Source organism: Vicugna pacos, chromosome 11 (assembly GCF_048564905.1).
Source record: "Vicugna pacos chromosome 11, VicPac4, whole genome shotgun sequence".
Lineage (NCBI taxonomy): Eukaryota > Metazoa > Chordata > Mammalia > Artiodactyla > Camelidae > Vicugna > Vicugna pacos.
The window spans coordinates 6,520,345-6,537,636 of NC_132997.1; the positions used below are offsets into that span (position 1 = coordinate 6,520,345).

General features: G+C 43.2%; 1 protein-coding gene across 8 annotated transcripts in view; it reads right to left on the reverse strand.

Moving 5' to 3' along the window:
* LOC102542792 (uncharacterized) overlaps positions 1–16,332 on the reverse strand; it is a 93,300-nt gene extending 76,968 nt beyond the window's left edge. For 7 of the 8 annotated variants that reach the window (XR_012077829.1, XR_012077828.1, XM_072972248.1 and 4 more), the window contains exon 1: positions 16,006–16,332. Coding sequence is in view for 6 of the 8 variants with exons in the window: in XM_072972248.1 (XP_072828349.1) it covers positions 16,006–16,314 (309 nt within the window). In the remaining 2 variants the exon portion in view is untranslated. The remainder of the gene's footprint in view (positions 1–16,005) is intronic. The other variant, XM_072972245.1, reaches the window with a different exon arrangement.
* Positions 16,333–17,292: the final 960 nt, after the last annotated feature.

A 17,292-nucleotide genomic window follows, 5' to 3' on the forward strand; every position in this document is an offset into this window, starting at 1 on the left:
AGGGATGGGACCACAGAACAGGAGGCCCACAGGGCTCTGTTCATCCCCCCCTGCCTGGAAGGCCTGGCATTTTAGAGCACCTGCTAGGGACTGGGTGCAATGCAGGACCATAGGAAGGAGAGAATGGCGGCCCATCGGGAAAGGAAGGATACACAACTGGGAATAAGGCCCAGGAGGACAGCAGGAGTGCTCTAGTGTCTGTACTTTGACTGGAGTGCTGGAGACATCCCTTCTCTTGCACACTAGTGCCATCATCCCACCACCCAGCCCTCCTCCCACACCTGTGTATGCAGGGCCAGTCACAGTCCACCTCCCTACTACCAGCTGGTGCAGAAATGACTCCTAGTCCTGAAGGAGGAGTTGGGTGTGCAGGCACACACCAGTCAGTGCACCCTGTTTGGACCCAAGTCCTTGTGAGCCTGACATCAGCCAAGATGCCCTGACGCATGACCAAGGCCCCCAGCTAGGGGTCAGTGATGAAGAAAGCCCACCAGATGTTGATTTCAAGGAACTTCTAAGGTGCTACTGAACAGAAAGTGACCTGTTCAGGATGAAACACTTTATTCTCTCTCAAAGACATCAGGGTTTCCCTCCATTCCCGGCTGGACTGCCCCTCTCCCCTTCCCAGGGTCAAAACCGCACTGGATGGAGCCTGGAACCCAGGGATGCCTCAGTTCTCAGAGAGAGGTCTTCTATTAAGAAGGCCCCAGGGCCAGGGGATGATTGCAGTGAGGACAAGGAGAAGCTCCCCACCCTGGCCTTCCTCTTGGCCTCTCAGTACAGCCTGTGGCCCTGGGGGATGTCCCAGAGCTCTGCCCCAGGGCCCTTGAGATTTGTCTGCTCTGGAGTTCAGGGGGATCCCCAGGCCCCCTCCCCTCAGACAACTGGCCTCAGTCCACCACTTCCACCAGCTGCCAAGTCTAGGAAGCGGGCTCCAGTGGGGGCCCAGTGTCTGCTGGGAAGCTGTCCCTGCCTAACCCTGACCTTGGGATCTCCGGGATGCTGGCCTTGACTCTGGGGCTGGTACATGCCTCACAGTCAAAAAAGAGGTGTGACCTTTTTGTCACAGGGAAGAGGAGGAGGAGAAAGAGGAACTGCAGCCAGTATGGAATAGTGGGTCAGCCCTCCAGTGTCAGCCCCCCAGGGGGATCCCAGGGTACCTTAGGGGCTCCTCCTCATTCAGTGCTGACCCCAGCTGATCTGGGGGGCTGGGAGGAAGGGCAGGGAAGGAGGATGGGACCATAAGGACCAGGGTGGAGTGGGGTGGTGGGCAGTTAGAGGGTTGGGGAAGTGGATATAGGTGGCTGTGGGAGGGAGCAGCACCTTGGAGGGTTGTATGTAAAATGTGAATAATGATAGTTTTGTTTGGAAATAATCTAAGACCACTGTAGTCTTATTTATGTTTGCACTGCTCTGCAGAGAAAGGTCCTAAGAAGGAGGGCGAGGAGTTCCCCAGAGCTATGGATCCACAGGTGGCTGACTAGATCTTCCTCCACATTGACACGGGGTCCTCAGACGCTCCTGGCAGCCTGCAGCTCTCAATTTCCCCAGGGACCCCTGCATTGTCCTTTTCCCTCAAGCCTGGTTGGCCATGGGCCTGTGGCACATTCCATCATCATCTGCATCCCTGAACAAACTAGAGAAGAAGAGCTGTTTTTGTGACTTTCAGCCCTCTGGATACTAACCAGTTCTCTAGAATGGACCCTGGAGACAACATTTGTCTTTGGGGAGCTTCAGTCTGCTTCCCTGAGGTGGCCAGATGACAGACCATGGTTTCCTGCCTTGGTGTCCTGACCAGAGAGGAAGACTTGGCCTGAAAAACAGGGCTTCCCTTATCTCTGCACCATTGTAGAGGGAGCCTCTTCTAGTCTCCTAGGTTTATTGCAATGTGGGGAGTGTTGGAGACAGCTCCCTCTTAATCCCAAGAACATGAGGGGAATGGGCTGAGAGGAAGCTAATGGGGCACCTGTTAAAAGTGTGTAAAAGGGGAATGTCATTCAGCATGACTGTGGGATTTGTGGGACTTCTGTGCAGGAGTGTCTTGTCCAGGTGAGGGAGGATGACCCATCTGGTTGTGGCCTTAGGGGCTAATGATTCTGCAAAGGCACTCCACAGTTAATATCCCGGAAGTGTGTGGACTGGTGTCAACAGATTTGTATTTGCATATTGAACAGTCCCTCCTATAAAGGAACCCTCCTACACTGTCAGTGGGAAAGTAGTTAGGGGCAGCCATTATGGAGAACAGTATGGAGATTCCTCAAACACCTAAAAATAGACTTACCCTAAGATACAGCAATCCCATTCTTGTGCATATATCCAGAGAAAACTCTAATTGGAAAAGATACATACACCCCAATGTTCACAGCAGCACTATTTATAATAACCAAGACATGGAAACAACCTAAATGTCCATCAACAGATGGCTGGATAAGTAAATTGTGGTGTATGTATACAATGGTATACTACTCAGCCATAAGCAAAAATAAAATAAAGCCATTTGCAACAACATGGATAGGCTTGGAGATGGCATTCTAAGTGACGTTAGACAAAAAGCGAAAGAAAAATACCATCTAACACTTAAATGTGAAATCTAAAGGAGAAGACACAAGTGGACTTATTTATGAAACAGAAACACACAGACAGAGAAAACAAACTTATGGTTATCAGAGGGGACAAGAATGGGAAGGGATAAATATGGAGTTTGAGATTTGCAGATACTAACTATAATACATAAATTAGATAAACAACAGGTTTATACTGTATAGCACAGGGAACTATATTCAACAACTTACAATTAACCTTTAATGAAATAGGATATGAAAGCAAGTATATGTATGTTCATGTATGATTAAAGCACTATACCGTACACCAGAAATTGACACAAAATTGTAAACTGACTACACTTCATAATATATATACCCACACACAAGGAAAACAGACATGAAATTGGTAAATTCCTTAAAAACCACTAGCTACCAAAAACTTAACTCTGATGAAATAGATGATCTAACATATATTAAAACTCTTAAAGTAATTCAACTCATAGGTAGAGTTCTTCCCAAAAAAGAAATCTCCAGATCCATATATTCACTAGAGATCTCCATTAAATGTTTCAAGAGAATAACACGAATTCCACAAAATTTTTTCTGCCAAATAGAAGCAAAGTGATTATGTCTCAAAATATTTTATGAGACCAGCATAACATAATACCAAAACCCAACAATGACAGCTCAAAAAAGAAAATTTCTGACAAATACTCCCAGGAATATGGATACACAAACACACAAATTCTCAACAAAATATGTGTGCTCATTTTCTCTGGCTGTCATGACAAGTTATTACAAATTACAAATTGTATCATTAAATTACAAATTACTGTTTAGTAGCTTAACATATCTCAAATGTATTATAATAATGTTTTGCAGCTCAGTAGTCTGGTATCAGTCAAGGTGTCAAGCAGATCTGATTCCTTTTGAGAACTTACAGGAAAATCTGTTCCCTTTTCCTTTCTGGCTTCCAGAGGATGCCTGCCTTCCTTGAGTTTGGTCCCTTCTTCCATCTTCAAAGTGCATCACTTTAATCTCTGCTCCTTTCACATCATGGTCTCTCTGACTCAGTTCCTCTGTCCCTACTTTTATATTAAGTACACTGAGAAAATTTATGATAACCTCATCTCAAGATTTTTAACTTAGTTACTTCTGCAAACTCTCTTTTGCCATACAAGGTAACATTCACACATTGTCACAGAAGTGATTAGATATGGACCTCATTGGGGAAATGTAATTTAGCCTCCTGCAAGAAATTCACAAGAATACCTACCATAAGCATCCATGTGAATAGACTATCACCAAGTTGAATTTATTCCAGGAATGCAAGCCTGGTTCAATAGTCAAAAATCAACAGTGTAATCTACCCTATGAAGAGTCTAGAGGAGAGAACCCATGCAAGTCACATCAATTAATACACAAAAAGCATTAAACAAAATTCAACACCCATTCACATTTAAAATGCTCAGAAAACTAGGAACAGAAGTGAACTACCTCAACTTAAAGGTACATCTACAAAACACCCACATCTAACATCATAATGGTGAAAGAATTAATGCTTTCCCCCAAGTTCAAAAACAATGTTAGAATGTCTGCTCTCTTCTGTCAGTTTGCAACTTGGCACTACAGGTTCTAGTTAGTGTAGCACAGCAATAAAAGGAAATAAAGGCATACTGATTAGAAAAGAAGAAATATAATTGTCATTATTTACAGATGACATCATTATCTATGGAAAAAGTTCCAAGGAATCTGTAAGAAAACTCATAATAAATTATAATAAATGGCTTTAGCAAGATCCCAGAATTCAAGATCCATACATAAACATAAATACACAACATTAATCATACTTCCATATTCTAGCAGTGAACTGAGCATTTGAAAACCAAAATTTAAAACATACACAATAGGTTTCAGTTCAAGGTGGCACCGTGGAAACATGCTTAACTCACCTCCTCCCACAAACACAACAAATGTACAACTACATGAGGAACAATTTTCTCTGGAAAAGCCTAAGAAATGGAGCAACCTCTTCTCATCAGGCAAACCAGAGGGAAACCACATCAAAGGAGGTGGGAAAGGCTGAGACACAATTTCACCATAAACCCCATGCCTGCTGTGGACAGACACACTCAGGAGGGAATTCAAAATGGGGAACTTCTCCCTGAGGTGTGAACAGTTTGTACCCCAGCATGGGGACTCAAACTTTGAAGACTAACAACTGAGAGAGAAAACCCCAAAACATCTGAATTGGAAGACACTTGGGTCACATGCCTGTGAGACCCACTGAGTTGTGGTGAATTCAGGACCCATTCTTAAAGGGCCTGTGATCTTGGTCCCAGGGCCAAGTGCAGAAGCAGCCCTTTCAAAAGCATCCAGATTTTATGTGAAAGAGATTCATTTCCTAATTTGGAAGCATTGGTCTGAGGGGTAGGGGCTGCTGGGATTCTCCCCAGAGACTCAGGCTGGTGGTGGGTATCATCTTCCTACTCTCCCTCTGCCTTAATAAAACCAGCAGGTACCATCTTTATTATTTTTCCCTTCCCTCTGGGAGCCAACTTTATGCCCCAGCCAGCAGGAGCCATCTTCCCAGCTCTCCCTCTGTCCTGCTATATTTCTTTCTTCTTTTTTCTTTTCTTCTGCTTCCCTTTATTCAGAAGGTGTCATCTTTGCACTCTCCCACTGCCTCCCTCCAGCCATCTTCACACTCTCCCTCTGATGGGCTCCAGAGTACCAGTATCTCCAAGCAGGGAATGTCTACACACTGGTGACCCAGTTTTTGTGGCTTCCACTCAGGGGATGCTCCTTCACTACCTGGCTCTGGAGGCCTTGGCCGATTGCATATCTGGGTCCCATGGGACTATAACAACTGGAGAGACACTTCTTGGCAGGCTACCACTTTCAGGGAACTGCATATTACACTGAGATACACCCCTAGCCTTGATGTGAAACAAAGGCCTACTTCCTAGTCTTAGAGCTTTGGACTTGGAGGCAGGTCAGGTTTGGCACACATCAGGAGGCCACAGAGGTGCTCTCACGGAAGGCAGGCTGCAGGTGCCATCTTTGCACTATCAGTCTGCCTTGTTACAACTCACTGACATTTCCCAGAAAGGAGCTTGGGCATTTATCTGAAGTCCTGTTGCTTACGACTGTTCTCCAGGGAACACCTCCAGGCTTCCTGGCTCTGGGGGTCAGCAGGGCCTACACTTCCAGTCCAAAGACTCAATATATTTGTATTTTTTTAAAGCAGTTATTGGAGGGTTTCTATTCTAATCAGCCTGAATCTAGGTGCTGACTGAGAGCCTCCCCTTCTGGATAGTGACAAATCTTGGCACATCCTCCACAGCTGGGAACTGTTAAAAATAATATAAGCTGCTTGTACAATCACAGTTTCCTTGACAACCAAGAGTAGTCAGGGTTAATTGACAAATTTCATTTCCTGCACAACTCTTCATGACTGGGAGAGAAGGTCATTTTATTTAATGCATAGAAACTAACACAGAAAGTCAAGTGAAATGAAGAAACAGAGGACTATGAACAATGTTCCAAATGAAACAACACGATAAAACCCCAGAAAAAAATCTTAATGAAATGAAGATAAGCAATTAGCCTGATGAAGAATTCAAAGTGCACTCATAAAAAAAAGCCCACTGAACTGAGAATTAAAAAATGGATGCACACAGTGAAAACTTCAACAAAGTTAGAAAATATAAGAAAGTTCCAAACAGAAGTCACAGAACCAAAGAATACAATATTGAACTTAAAAATACATTAGACGAAGCATGAGAAAGAATCAGGGAACTCAAGGACAGGTGAGAGAAACACCCTCAAATATGGAAGCAAAAAGGGAAATAAAGGGGGGGAAAAGTAAAGACAGCTTATGGGATTAATAGCACAACATCAAGCAGAGTAACATTCTCATTATAGGAGCTCCAGAAGAAGAGAAAATGGGACAGGAAACATATTTGAAGAAACAATGTCTAAAACATTTCCTAACCTGGGGAAGGAAACAGATACTGAGTTACAAGAAGCCCAGAAAGCTCCAAAGTAGACTAGTAACTAGTAAGGAGAGTTACTGAATCAGTAAACTTTAAAATTTCCAACAAACAAAAATCCAGGATCACCAATACCACAGAAATACAAAACATCATAAAGACATACTATAAACAACTACATAGAAACAAAATGGATAACCTAGAAGAAATGGACAGGTTTCTAGAAACATACAGTCCACCAAGACTGAATCAAGCAGAAACTGACCACTTGAACACAAATTGAGCATTAGAAATGAAATTGAATTTGCAATAAAAACCCTCCCTACAAATAAAAGTCTAGGACCAGATGGCTTAACTGGGAAATTCTATCAAACATACAAAGAAGAACTCATAATGGTCCTTCTCAAACTCTTCCAGAAGACTGAAAAGGAGAGTGTACTCCCAAACTCATTCTATGAAGCCACCATCACCCTGATACCAAAACCAGACAAAGAAACTACCAAAAAACAAAGTTGCAGACCAATATCACTGATATATATAGATGCAAAAATCCTCAACAAAATATTAGCAAACAGAAACCAACAGTATATAAATTATATCATACACCAGGATCAAGTTGGTTTCATCCCAGGGACACAAGGATGGTTCAACATAAGCAAATCAATCAATGAAATATACCACATCAACAAGAGAAAGGAAAAAAAACACATGATCATCTCAATAGGTGTAGGAAAAGCATTTGATAAAATTCAACACCCATTTATGATAAAAACTCTCACCAAAGTGGGTATACAGGGAATATATCTGAACATATTAAAAAAAACTTTATGACAAACCTACAGTAAGCATAGTACTCAATGGTGAAAAACTGAAAAATCTTCCCACTAAAATCTGGGATCAGACAACGTTGTCCACTATCACCACTCCTATTCAACATAGTCTTGGAAGTCCTAGTCACATAAATCAGGCAAGAAAAAGAAATAAAAGGGATCCAAATTGGAAGAGAAGTAAAACTGACAGTATACGCAGATGACATTATACTATATATAGAAAACCCTAAGAGGTCCACACAAAAACTACTATAACTAATCAAAGAATTCAGCAAAGTAGCAGGATACAAGATTAATGTACAAAAATCAGTTTCATTTCTTTACACTAATGATGAACCAGCAGGAAAAGAAAGTAAAGAAACAGTCTCTTTTCAAATAGCACCAAAAGTAGAAAAAAAAATCTAGGAATAAATCTAACCAAGGAGGTGAAAAACTTATACATGGAAAACTATGAAACACTGATGAAAGAAATTAAAGAAGACTTGAGAAAATGGAAAGATATCCCATGCTCCTGGATTAGAAGAATCAACATTGTTAAGAAGGTCACACTGCCTAAGGCAATCTATAGATTTAATGCAATCTTTATCAAATTACCCAGGACATATTTCACAGAACTAGAATAAATCATATGAAAATTTAATGGAGTCACATGAGACCCAGAATTGCCAAAGCATTACTGAAGAAAAACAATGAGGCTAGAGGAATAACACTCCCAGACCTCAGACAATACTACAGAGATACAATCATCCAAACAGCATGGTATTGGTACAAAAACAGACATATGCATCAATGTAACAGAACAGAGAGCCCAGAAATGAACCCACAAATTTTGGTCAATTAAACTTTGACAAAGGAGGTAAGAACATATAATGGAATAAAAACAGTCTCTTCAGCAATGGTGCTGGGAAACCTGGGCAGCAGCATGTAAATCAATGAAGCTAGGATACTCCCTCACACCATATACAAAAGTAAACTCAAAATGAGTTAAAGACTTAAACATATGTCAAGGTAAAATAAACTTCCTAGATGAAAACATAGGCAAAACATTATCTCATATATATCCCAGCAATGTTCTCCCAAGGCAGTTTACTCAAGAAAAAGGAAAGCAGAAATAAACAAATGGGACATAAATAAACTTACAAGATTTTGCACAGCAAAGGAAAACATAAGCAAAACAAAACAACCTATGGAATGGGCTCTCTCCAAGACAGGCACCCCACTGTCCATCAGCTGCCTGGGGACTAGGTGCTTTATTCACTGAAGTAACTGAACTAGTTTGTGTCCTAGTGTATACCAACAACACTTGCTGAATAGTAACTGGGAAGACCAGGTGGAGTTAGTAGCTCTGTCCAGAATTATCTCATATCAGTTGTATCACCAAGTGACAGTAATCTATTCCCTTATCAGTCTGTCTCCTACACCTGCAGCATTTCTCAGAGCAGGCAGGAACATGGACCAGGGCCAGGCAGAGAAGATGCTCTATGGATAAATCTTGCCAGGAGAGGATGTTGCCCTAGACAACACAACCATGTGACTCAAGTATAACAGTCTCACTTCCACAGACTCTGCTTCACACTCCAGGATGATGCCCAAGAGACTGAGGGGAGGGAGGACACTAGTCTCACCAGGCCCCTTCACTTCCAGGGAGTAACAACTAGAGCACTAACCCGAGGCTAAGGGCTCAGCACTCACCTGTGTGCTCCAATCCTCCCAACCCTGAGGTGGGTATCACTACCCTCTCTCTACAGGAGAGAAAAACAAGCTCAGGTCACACACAGATGTCCAGAGACCACACTCTTCCCCGCTCTACTGTAGACTCCCAGCCACAGATCAGAACATGGGCCTCAATCTGGTCTGAAGTCAGTCAGTGGGAGGTGGGTTCTTGGGTGTTTGTTGTTAGGCTGCATAACTCACATGTTATATATTTGTCAAATGTTAAATACATTGTAAGAAATGCCATCCAGTTTGGCTACCATTCCCACACTGACAGAGATGGGAAAGTAGAAGCACCCTAAAAGCAACCCAAAGGCCCTCTCCCGCATAAATGACTTTGCCCTCCCCCCTTCTCCTCCCCCTTCAGCCCCCAACAGCAGGCCTCAGCCCAGCACAAGATCAGCAGGGGAAGCAGCAGCAAGAACTGGCCTGGTAAGTGCCAGAGGTCACCGGGAGACATCTCAGTACCACCCCCACCTCACTCTGCCACCTTAGAGAGGTTCAGCCTTATCAAATGTCTCCACCTGGGCCTCAGGTGCCCAGACCAGTGGTGGACACTAGGCCAAGCTGGATTGTATCCTCTCCCCCAGGAGTCAGAGTGCTCTAAAGACATATACCCCTGGGAAGCTAGGGTCAGCTCTCTTCTGCCAAGTGCATGGGGATGTGGCAAAATGAAAAGAATAAATAAAAAAAAACTGTGCAGAGATGCAGGGTGCAAGAAGATTCTGTAAATGTGAAGAGGGAGGGAAGTAGCTGCCTTGGTCTAGTTTTTAGTTCCTGGTTACATCCATGCCTGAAGCTTTAACTACTCTTCCTGTCCGTGCAACACCATAAGAAATCCCTGGATCTTAATCACAAACTCCCCAATTTCTACAACCCATTTGCTACAAGTAGTGCCTGAATTACTTTAGCACCCGTCCCTATCTTTCACTCAGCTACCTCCAAGTCATTCTCTAGGTCCCAGCTTAAACAGCACTTCCTCCAGGAAACCCTCCTGGACTACTTCTCAAAACTTTGCTCCACTTTTTATGGGTATAAAAGGTAACACTCTGCACCTCATCATATTCAGTAAATGTGATTACTTTCCTGTTAGACTGTAAACACCAAAGCATTAAAACCACTTTGATCCTAGTGCTTAGCACACAGGTCAGGTACATGCTCGGTAACATTACTAAATGAATGAAAATCAAGAAACTGGTGGAGGTAAGTAGGAGGAGTGAGAAGGGTCAACACTGATAAACACTCTTCTGATAAAAATGATGCTGCTTTGAACCTACCTTCCTCACCCCTTCCAAGTTTCTGGTTCCTCCCTCTTCCAACTCTACATTAGGCCCAAGTTGGCCATGACAATCATGTTATACTTTGGTGCCAACTCATTCAGGAACCCAGGCTGCAGGAAGCATGTTTCCAGGTAACTCACCATAACAGAAGAAAGTCTATAAAGTTTAGGGAAGAAAAGAATAATGTCAGGTTTTCAGGTCTAGACAAATCTCAGTTCTGCTCTACATTTACTGGCTGTGAACCCTGGACAAGTTACCTGAGACCTAGTTTCCTTATCTGTAAAGTGAAAAAAATAATACCTCAAAGGTGAGGATGAAAATGACTTTGAAACCACAGCACCTAAGGCAAGCTTGCAACTAATGATAGTCAGCTGGTTGTGGTGAAGTCCATGCAGACCTCACCCCTACACCCCTACCCCCAGCTCCTACCAGCCTCAGATGGGTTCAGAGACCAGAACCTGCTCTAAGACTGAGCATCTGAGACAGACCTTGGAGAACATATATTCTATTGGATTTCCAATGTACAGGAGCCCCAGGAAGTGAAAGAGAAAAGAGAAGCAAAAAGGAAGAAAGAGCATCTCAGGGTCAGGCAGGGGGGTGGGCAGAGCAGGCTGGATGAGTGGTGGGGTAGCATGAGATGCCTGTTGGGGAATCAGTTGTTTTCTACTTAGTAGGTACATTACTGCGAGCAAGGTGAGGAATAAACTATACATGGTTCCTAGAAAACTCAACTAGAATGCTTTTCATAAAACTTTTTATTAATGCTTGAGAATTGAGAACATACCAATTCATTTCATCAGAATGGCATATCAACTATAGCCAACCACTGGGAGCACATTATTAGGGATGTTACTAATATGAAAATGAATTTTGTTTGCATTTTCCTTGTACTCAAAACCGTTCAGAAACTCTGGATTTTCTGTTGCTCATGTAAGATGGTCTCCTCACATCTTTGAGTTCCAAAAACCATACAAGAGACTTCTTTATTAAAAGTCAAATTAACAGTCAAACCAGCACAACTAGGAATCTGGTCTGGAGCCTCTGTAGATGATTTATAGCACTGCTGGTCCTGCCTTTCAAACAGCTGGTACCAATACCCAGCAAAGTCCCAGGGAGGGATAGAGGGAGGGCTACAGCTGAAACTAATAAGGACAAGTTCATGCAGGAGATGTACCTCAGAGGAAGGCAGGACATGCCTAGGGCCCAGCCCTTCTTGGGGATGGGCTGGAGGGAAACACCACTGGCATCTTAACAGGATGCTCCCCTGGTGCAGGGACTGACTGTGCCACTTGTGCACTGTATGCGGGTCATTTGGCACATCCGCCTCCACCACATATACAAAGGCCAGTAACACTTTCAATCAATGTAACAACAAAAAGCAAAACAAAACCCACATACATTTCAAAATGCCCCTGGAGACAGAGTAAAAAATCACACCCACTGAGTACCCCTAAATTAGCAGAAAGAAAACAGAACAATTACAGTGGGTACAAAGTCAAAGACAGACAAAGAGGGAAACAAAATTTGATGAGGATACAGCAGAAAAAGGGCTTCCTTCAGTTACTTTCACCTACCAACTCAAGTTCCAGCTCCTTAGAAAACAAAATCCTTCAGAACTTGGCCCCACCTATCCCAGCTGCCTCCACTCCAGCTTTCTCCCCAAGGCACCCACCCACACCCTCCCTTTCCAAACAACTCCTGGTTTTCCTGACCAGATGTGCCATTTTCAGATTTCTGTGCCTTGGCATGTGCATTCTCCTCTACCTGGGGTGCACTTCTCAAGGCAAACTCCCAATCATACATCCACACCAAGCACGAAGGTTTGTGAAGCCAGACACAGACAGTCCCACATCACTCTGGCCTTCTGTCCCCACAGCACTCCCCACGGGCCTTCTGTGCTCCTGCTTAACTGCACCCCACTGTCTGGAGCAAGAGCTAATGAAGGGTAGGTGCCCCTTGACTCCTTGTGGAAAACTGGCACTCAATGAATTCTAAATGAATGACCTTGCATGAAAGGTTTTTGTAAAAGGCTAAAAAGAAAATCACACAGAAAGCAGACAACAGATATTTTCTACTATTGAAAGCATGTATTTTCTCAACTCTGATCTTTGGTTGAGTATCACTTAGGAACCAGACAGAGATGCTCTACCACTTTCTAGTTGGGTATCCGTGGGCAAATTAAGCAACCTCGTTGTGTCCAAACTTCCACTTACTGAAAGGAACCACCTCTGCATTTTGGTTAAGAGGACTAATTAATATATATTTAAAAAAAGAAAAGAAAACAGAAAGTGTTGACTAAATGGTAGTTCTCACTAGCCTGCCAGAATCACAGACACTTTAACAAGACTGGATACTGTGCCATCAGGAATGTGAGCATAATGAAATTTTTGTTAAAATCATGTTTTGAGGAGAGCTGAAAGTCAACAAACAGCTTGTTTTCCAGCTGCGCTGTGCTCTGTACAGTCCTCAGCACCGATCCCCAGTGACCACTATGTCCCCCAGCTCCTCTGACAACGTGGGCTCCCAGTTCTCTGGTCTCTAACCACATCTCCTCCTCCTCTTCTGTAGCTTGCCCACTAAGGACACCTAAAGTCAGACATTCCTTTGGCTCAGCTCACAAATTTTTTTTCTCAACGTGTCCCTTCTCAAGACTTCAATTAGGACCTCTATGGAGATGACTTCACAATCTCTCAGTCATTCAGAAAATGTTTCAAACTGAGTTTATCCAACATAGATACTTACCTTAATTAGATGATGAAACATACAGCTTCAGCTTCTTTCATATCATTTTTTCCTTTTTTCCCAAGTCTTATATATCACCAGTCCTCAGCTTTCTCTTCCTTTGCCCACCTCTTAAATCTACTTGCTTACCAAGGTTCCTTCTTCAGTCTTTCTGTTCTGTCTCACTGATTCTTAACCTCTCTGGGATAATGAACACTTTGAAAATGTACTGAATGCTATGGATTCTTTACTAAAAAGATAAACACACAGAATATATGCACACAATTTCACCTAACCAATGACTCAAATAAGAATCTGTGTTCATCCACGCCAGACTACAAATTACACAAATTTTCATCTCCAGATTCTAAGTCTCTCTTATTTTCAGGATGCCTTCTGTCTATAGCCTAAATAGCCTACCAGCATCATAAACTCAACAAGTCCAAACCAGAACTATTTCTCCTTAACAAACCTCCTCTGCCTACAGTACTCCTCCTCTAATGGCACCACCATGCCCCCAAGCTAGAAGCCTTGGAATTAACAAACTTCCCTATACTACATCACCAGGTCCTGTCTCAGAATCTCTCCCAAATCCAAATCTCACCTCTTCAGCCTCTTACTCTGTAAAATCTCATCATCCTTTGCTTCATCCCATACCTGCCATGATGGAAAGTCCACCACTCCTCTGAGAAGAGACTGTTACTGATCTTAACATCTCCATCTTCCATGCCACTACATCACTTCACCTCTAGAAGGTTGCATAGCCTTATTCCCCATCTGAGTTTTCTACCATCATTTACACCAGTGTTGATGTAGATTCTCCCAAAATTTCAAAACTGATCATGTGCCTGCCTCTTCTCAAAAACTCTGATGCTTCTCCATTGCACAAATATAAAGTCAAACTCCCTTCTGCCTACAGAGTTCCCCACAATTTGCCACCTAAGTTCTTTTCCAGGATTGGATTCCACAGCTTAGATTGTCACTTGCATCTATTGTCTTCCTATCAAAACCACACCCACTCAGAAAGGCTCAATTCAAACTCCACTCTTTATATCCTCTACCGAACGATTAGGAAATGATTTTGCATAGGAAAGGCAAAATTCCAAAAGAACAGATTCAGAAAATGAAAGATTTCTTTTTCTTCCTTAAAATCTTTTAAGTCCTTCTGGAAACATTAAGCTTTTATAAAATCAGTGAGTCAAGTATTATTAATATTTCAATCAAGAAATCAGGAAGATAAAATAAAAAATGGAAACAGATAAAAATCAAATTTCTTCTCTATAGCACAGGGAACTATATTCAGTATCTTATAGTAAACTTTAATGAAAAAGAATATAAAACAAAAAATATGTACATGTATATATATGTACGACAAATATTACGATGTATACTAGAAAATGACTCACTGTAACGGACTATATCTCAATTCAAAAAAATTTAAATAAATAAATGAGTAAATATATCATTTATTCAAATATTATTTCAATCAAGAAATCCTTTATAAACCCAGCATTCTTAACCAACATTTACTAAATACTAATAAAGCACAAAATAGATTAAACTTATATTAAATATCATCAACCTGAAGATTAAAAGTTATCGTCTGGAACAGGATTCTAATATTCCAGTATTTGTACTTGGATATTAAGAAAGGAAAAAAAATTACACTAAGAGGACTTGACACTTCACCTAATAGAGATGTAAGTCACATTAAGTGGACAACTGTGATAGAAAGTTACCCAATCTAAATCATCTTCAGACTAGGAAAAATTCTTATCAGATTAAAAAAACAAATCTTTCAACTGACATGTTATGAACCTAAGGACTTTCTTCAGTACACAGTTAAGCATTATTTCTTCTAAGGGCCCAAGGACATGATGGGCAATTCCCACTGGCACCACGGAAGGTGCTGAACCGAATCCATCCATGGAAAATGCAGATAAGGTGGGCTGTGGATTCTGGCTGGCAGAAGTCCCACAGAGACCAAATGAATTACCCGAGATTCTGTGGAAAAAGTCAAGAGAGCGAGAGGGAGTCGGGAGAAAACTCCAGGTGCCTCTCAAATGCTCCCACATTTATTGTGTACAATCAAAGGAAAAATCATTAACAGTGGTGTGACAGAATGCAGGAATTTAGGGAAAGACAGGATGGGCTAGAGATTGGAGAAGTCACTATGAGTACAAAGGCTTGGTTTATCTTTAGGGAAGTCATGGGGCGAGGGGAACAAGATACATTCTTTAGGTATGTTAATTACAAAGCAGACTACCAGACCAGCCAGTTCCTTGTTTTGGGAATAACAGATTATCTAACAGCAGGCATGCCCAGGGTTTATAGCGGAGGTCCTGAGGCATTGCTTTGCAATGAGCAGAGTGCTTATCTAAAACCTCAACTATGCAAGCAAGGCATTGTCTCTGCTTTCTATGGCAAGGAGACAGAAGTGCCTATGCACAAGCGCCTTGTTGCAAAGCAGTTATTAAGCACATTTGTTCTTAAAGGTGACAGGCGGCTGGGCTCTGTTACAACTTGTTAACCCAATCATGGCTCCCACAGAGGGCAAACAAGATGATGATTTCAGGATTGTGCACACAAGCCACTGTGCACTCAACCTGGTGGGGAGTCCTGGGTGCCCAGGTCCTGGTCTCCACCCCACCCCTGGCGCCACTGCTCACCGCCTGAACGCCACTCCCCCACTCCCCGCGACCAGAGAGGGCCGGCTGGGAAGCGCCCCAAGCAACACCCCAGCCTAGAGGCCCAGCCCCGCCCAAGACGCCTGCGCAAGGACGACGGGGCAGCCTGGCTGGGGTCCCGGCCCGGCTCGGGGTTGGGGCTGTGGTCAGGGGCCCACGCCGCGGCTGCGTGTACTAAGACCAGGCGGGGGACCATGCGGGAGGGCGCAGCCGGCACGCAGAGCGAGAACACTCACCACTCGACGATGTGGGAGCCCTCCCCAATGTAAGAGGTTGCTGGAGCGTGGCTCCACAGCAAATACCTGCCCGCGGACCATCTCGGGGCTGTGCCCCCCGCCCCCGCCGCCACTGCCACCGGCGCCAGGTTGGCTGCCGAGCCGCCGCCGCTGCCGCCGCCGCCGCTGCCGTCGCTGCCGTCGCTGCGCTGGGAACGAAGATCCGCGGCCGCCACTCTGCCCATGCCGCCCCTCCTGGAGGGACCGCTCCGCCGCCGTTGCCGCCCGGAGCAAGGCGGGCACCGCTCTGAAGTTCCGCAGAGCCGCCATTCGCTCAACCAACTGCCGCCTGCCTGCCTGAGGAACTGACTGTTGGGCGGGCGGAGGGAGGGGCACGGCCAGGGAGGGCGCCTGGACACGGCTGGGAAGCACGTGCGCGGATTGGCTCCCGTGTCCTGAGGGCGGGGCTGCGCGCTTGAGATGGAGACACGTGTGTATAAGGGTCCACCCAGATTTGAGAGAGTAATAGTGGGTCTATATTAAAGGTCAGTAACCAAGGCAATTCAGACCCTTTTAGTTTCTTCCTAAGCTTTTTAAAATAAATTATTTTAGTGAAGTAATATGGAACTAGAGTAAAAGGAAAAAGCATCATACGTATAGATCAATCAATTTTGACAAAATGAACATACTTATAAAGGCACTACCCATATCAAGAAATAGACCACTTTCAACACCCCCAAATCCACTTCATGCACCTTCTAAGTCACTTATTCCTTTTCCCCAAAGTAATCACTGCCCCGAAGGTCTACCACAATAGGTAAGTTTTATCTTTTTAAAAAAATAAACTTTATATATATAAAAACCTAGAGTATTATTTTGTGTTGCTTTTTTCCCCCTCATTATGTTTGTAAATGTACCCATATCACTGTCTGTAGCAAACATCGTTTATTCTCATTGCTCTATGGTGCTCCATTGCATGGCTTTTATTAAAGTTGGTTCATTTGACTGTCGACATTTGTCGACATCTGTTTACAGTATTAGGTTGTCGTGCATCTTAATAATTCTCTCTTTTTTATCACTTGGTAGCATACCATTTTATGGAGATGTCATGATTTGCTTATCCATTTACCTGTTGATGGACTTTTGAGCTGTTTTCAATGTGGGGCTATTATAAATAAAGCTGCTTTAAATATTCAAATACATGTGTGTTGGATATGTTTCATTTCTCTTGTCTAAATTTCTGGGAGTAGAATTGGTGGGACTTATGATAGGTATCTGTTGGACTTTTTAAGGATTTTCCAAACTGTT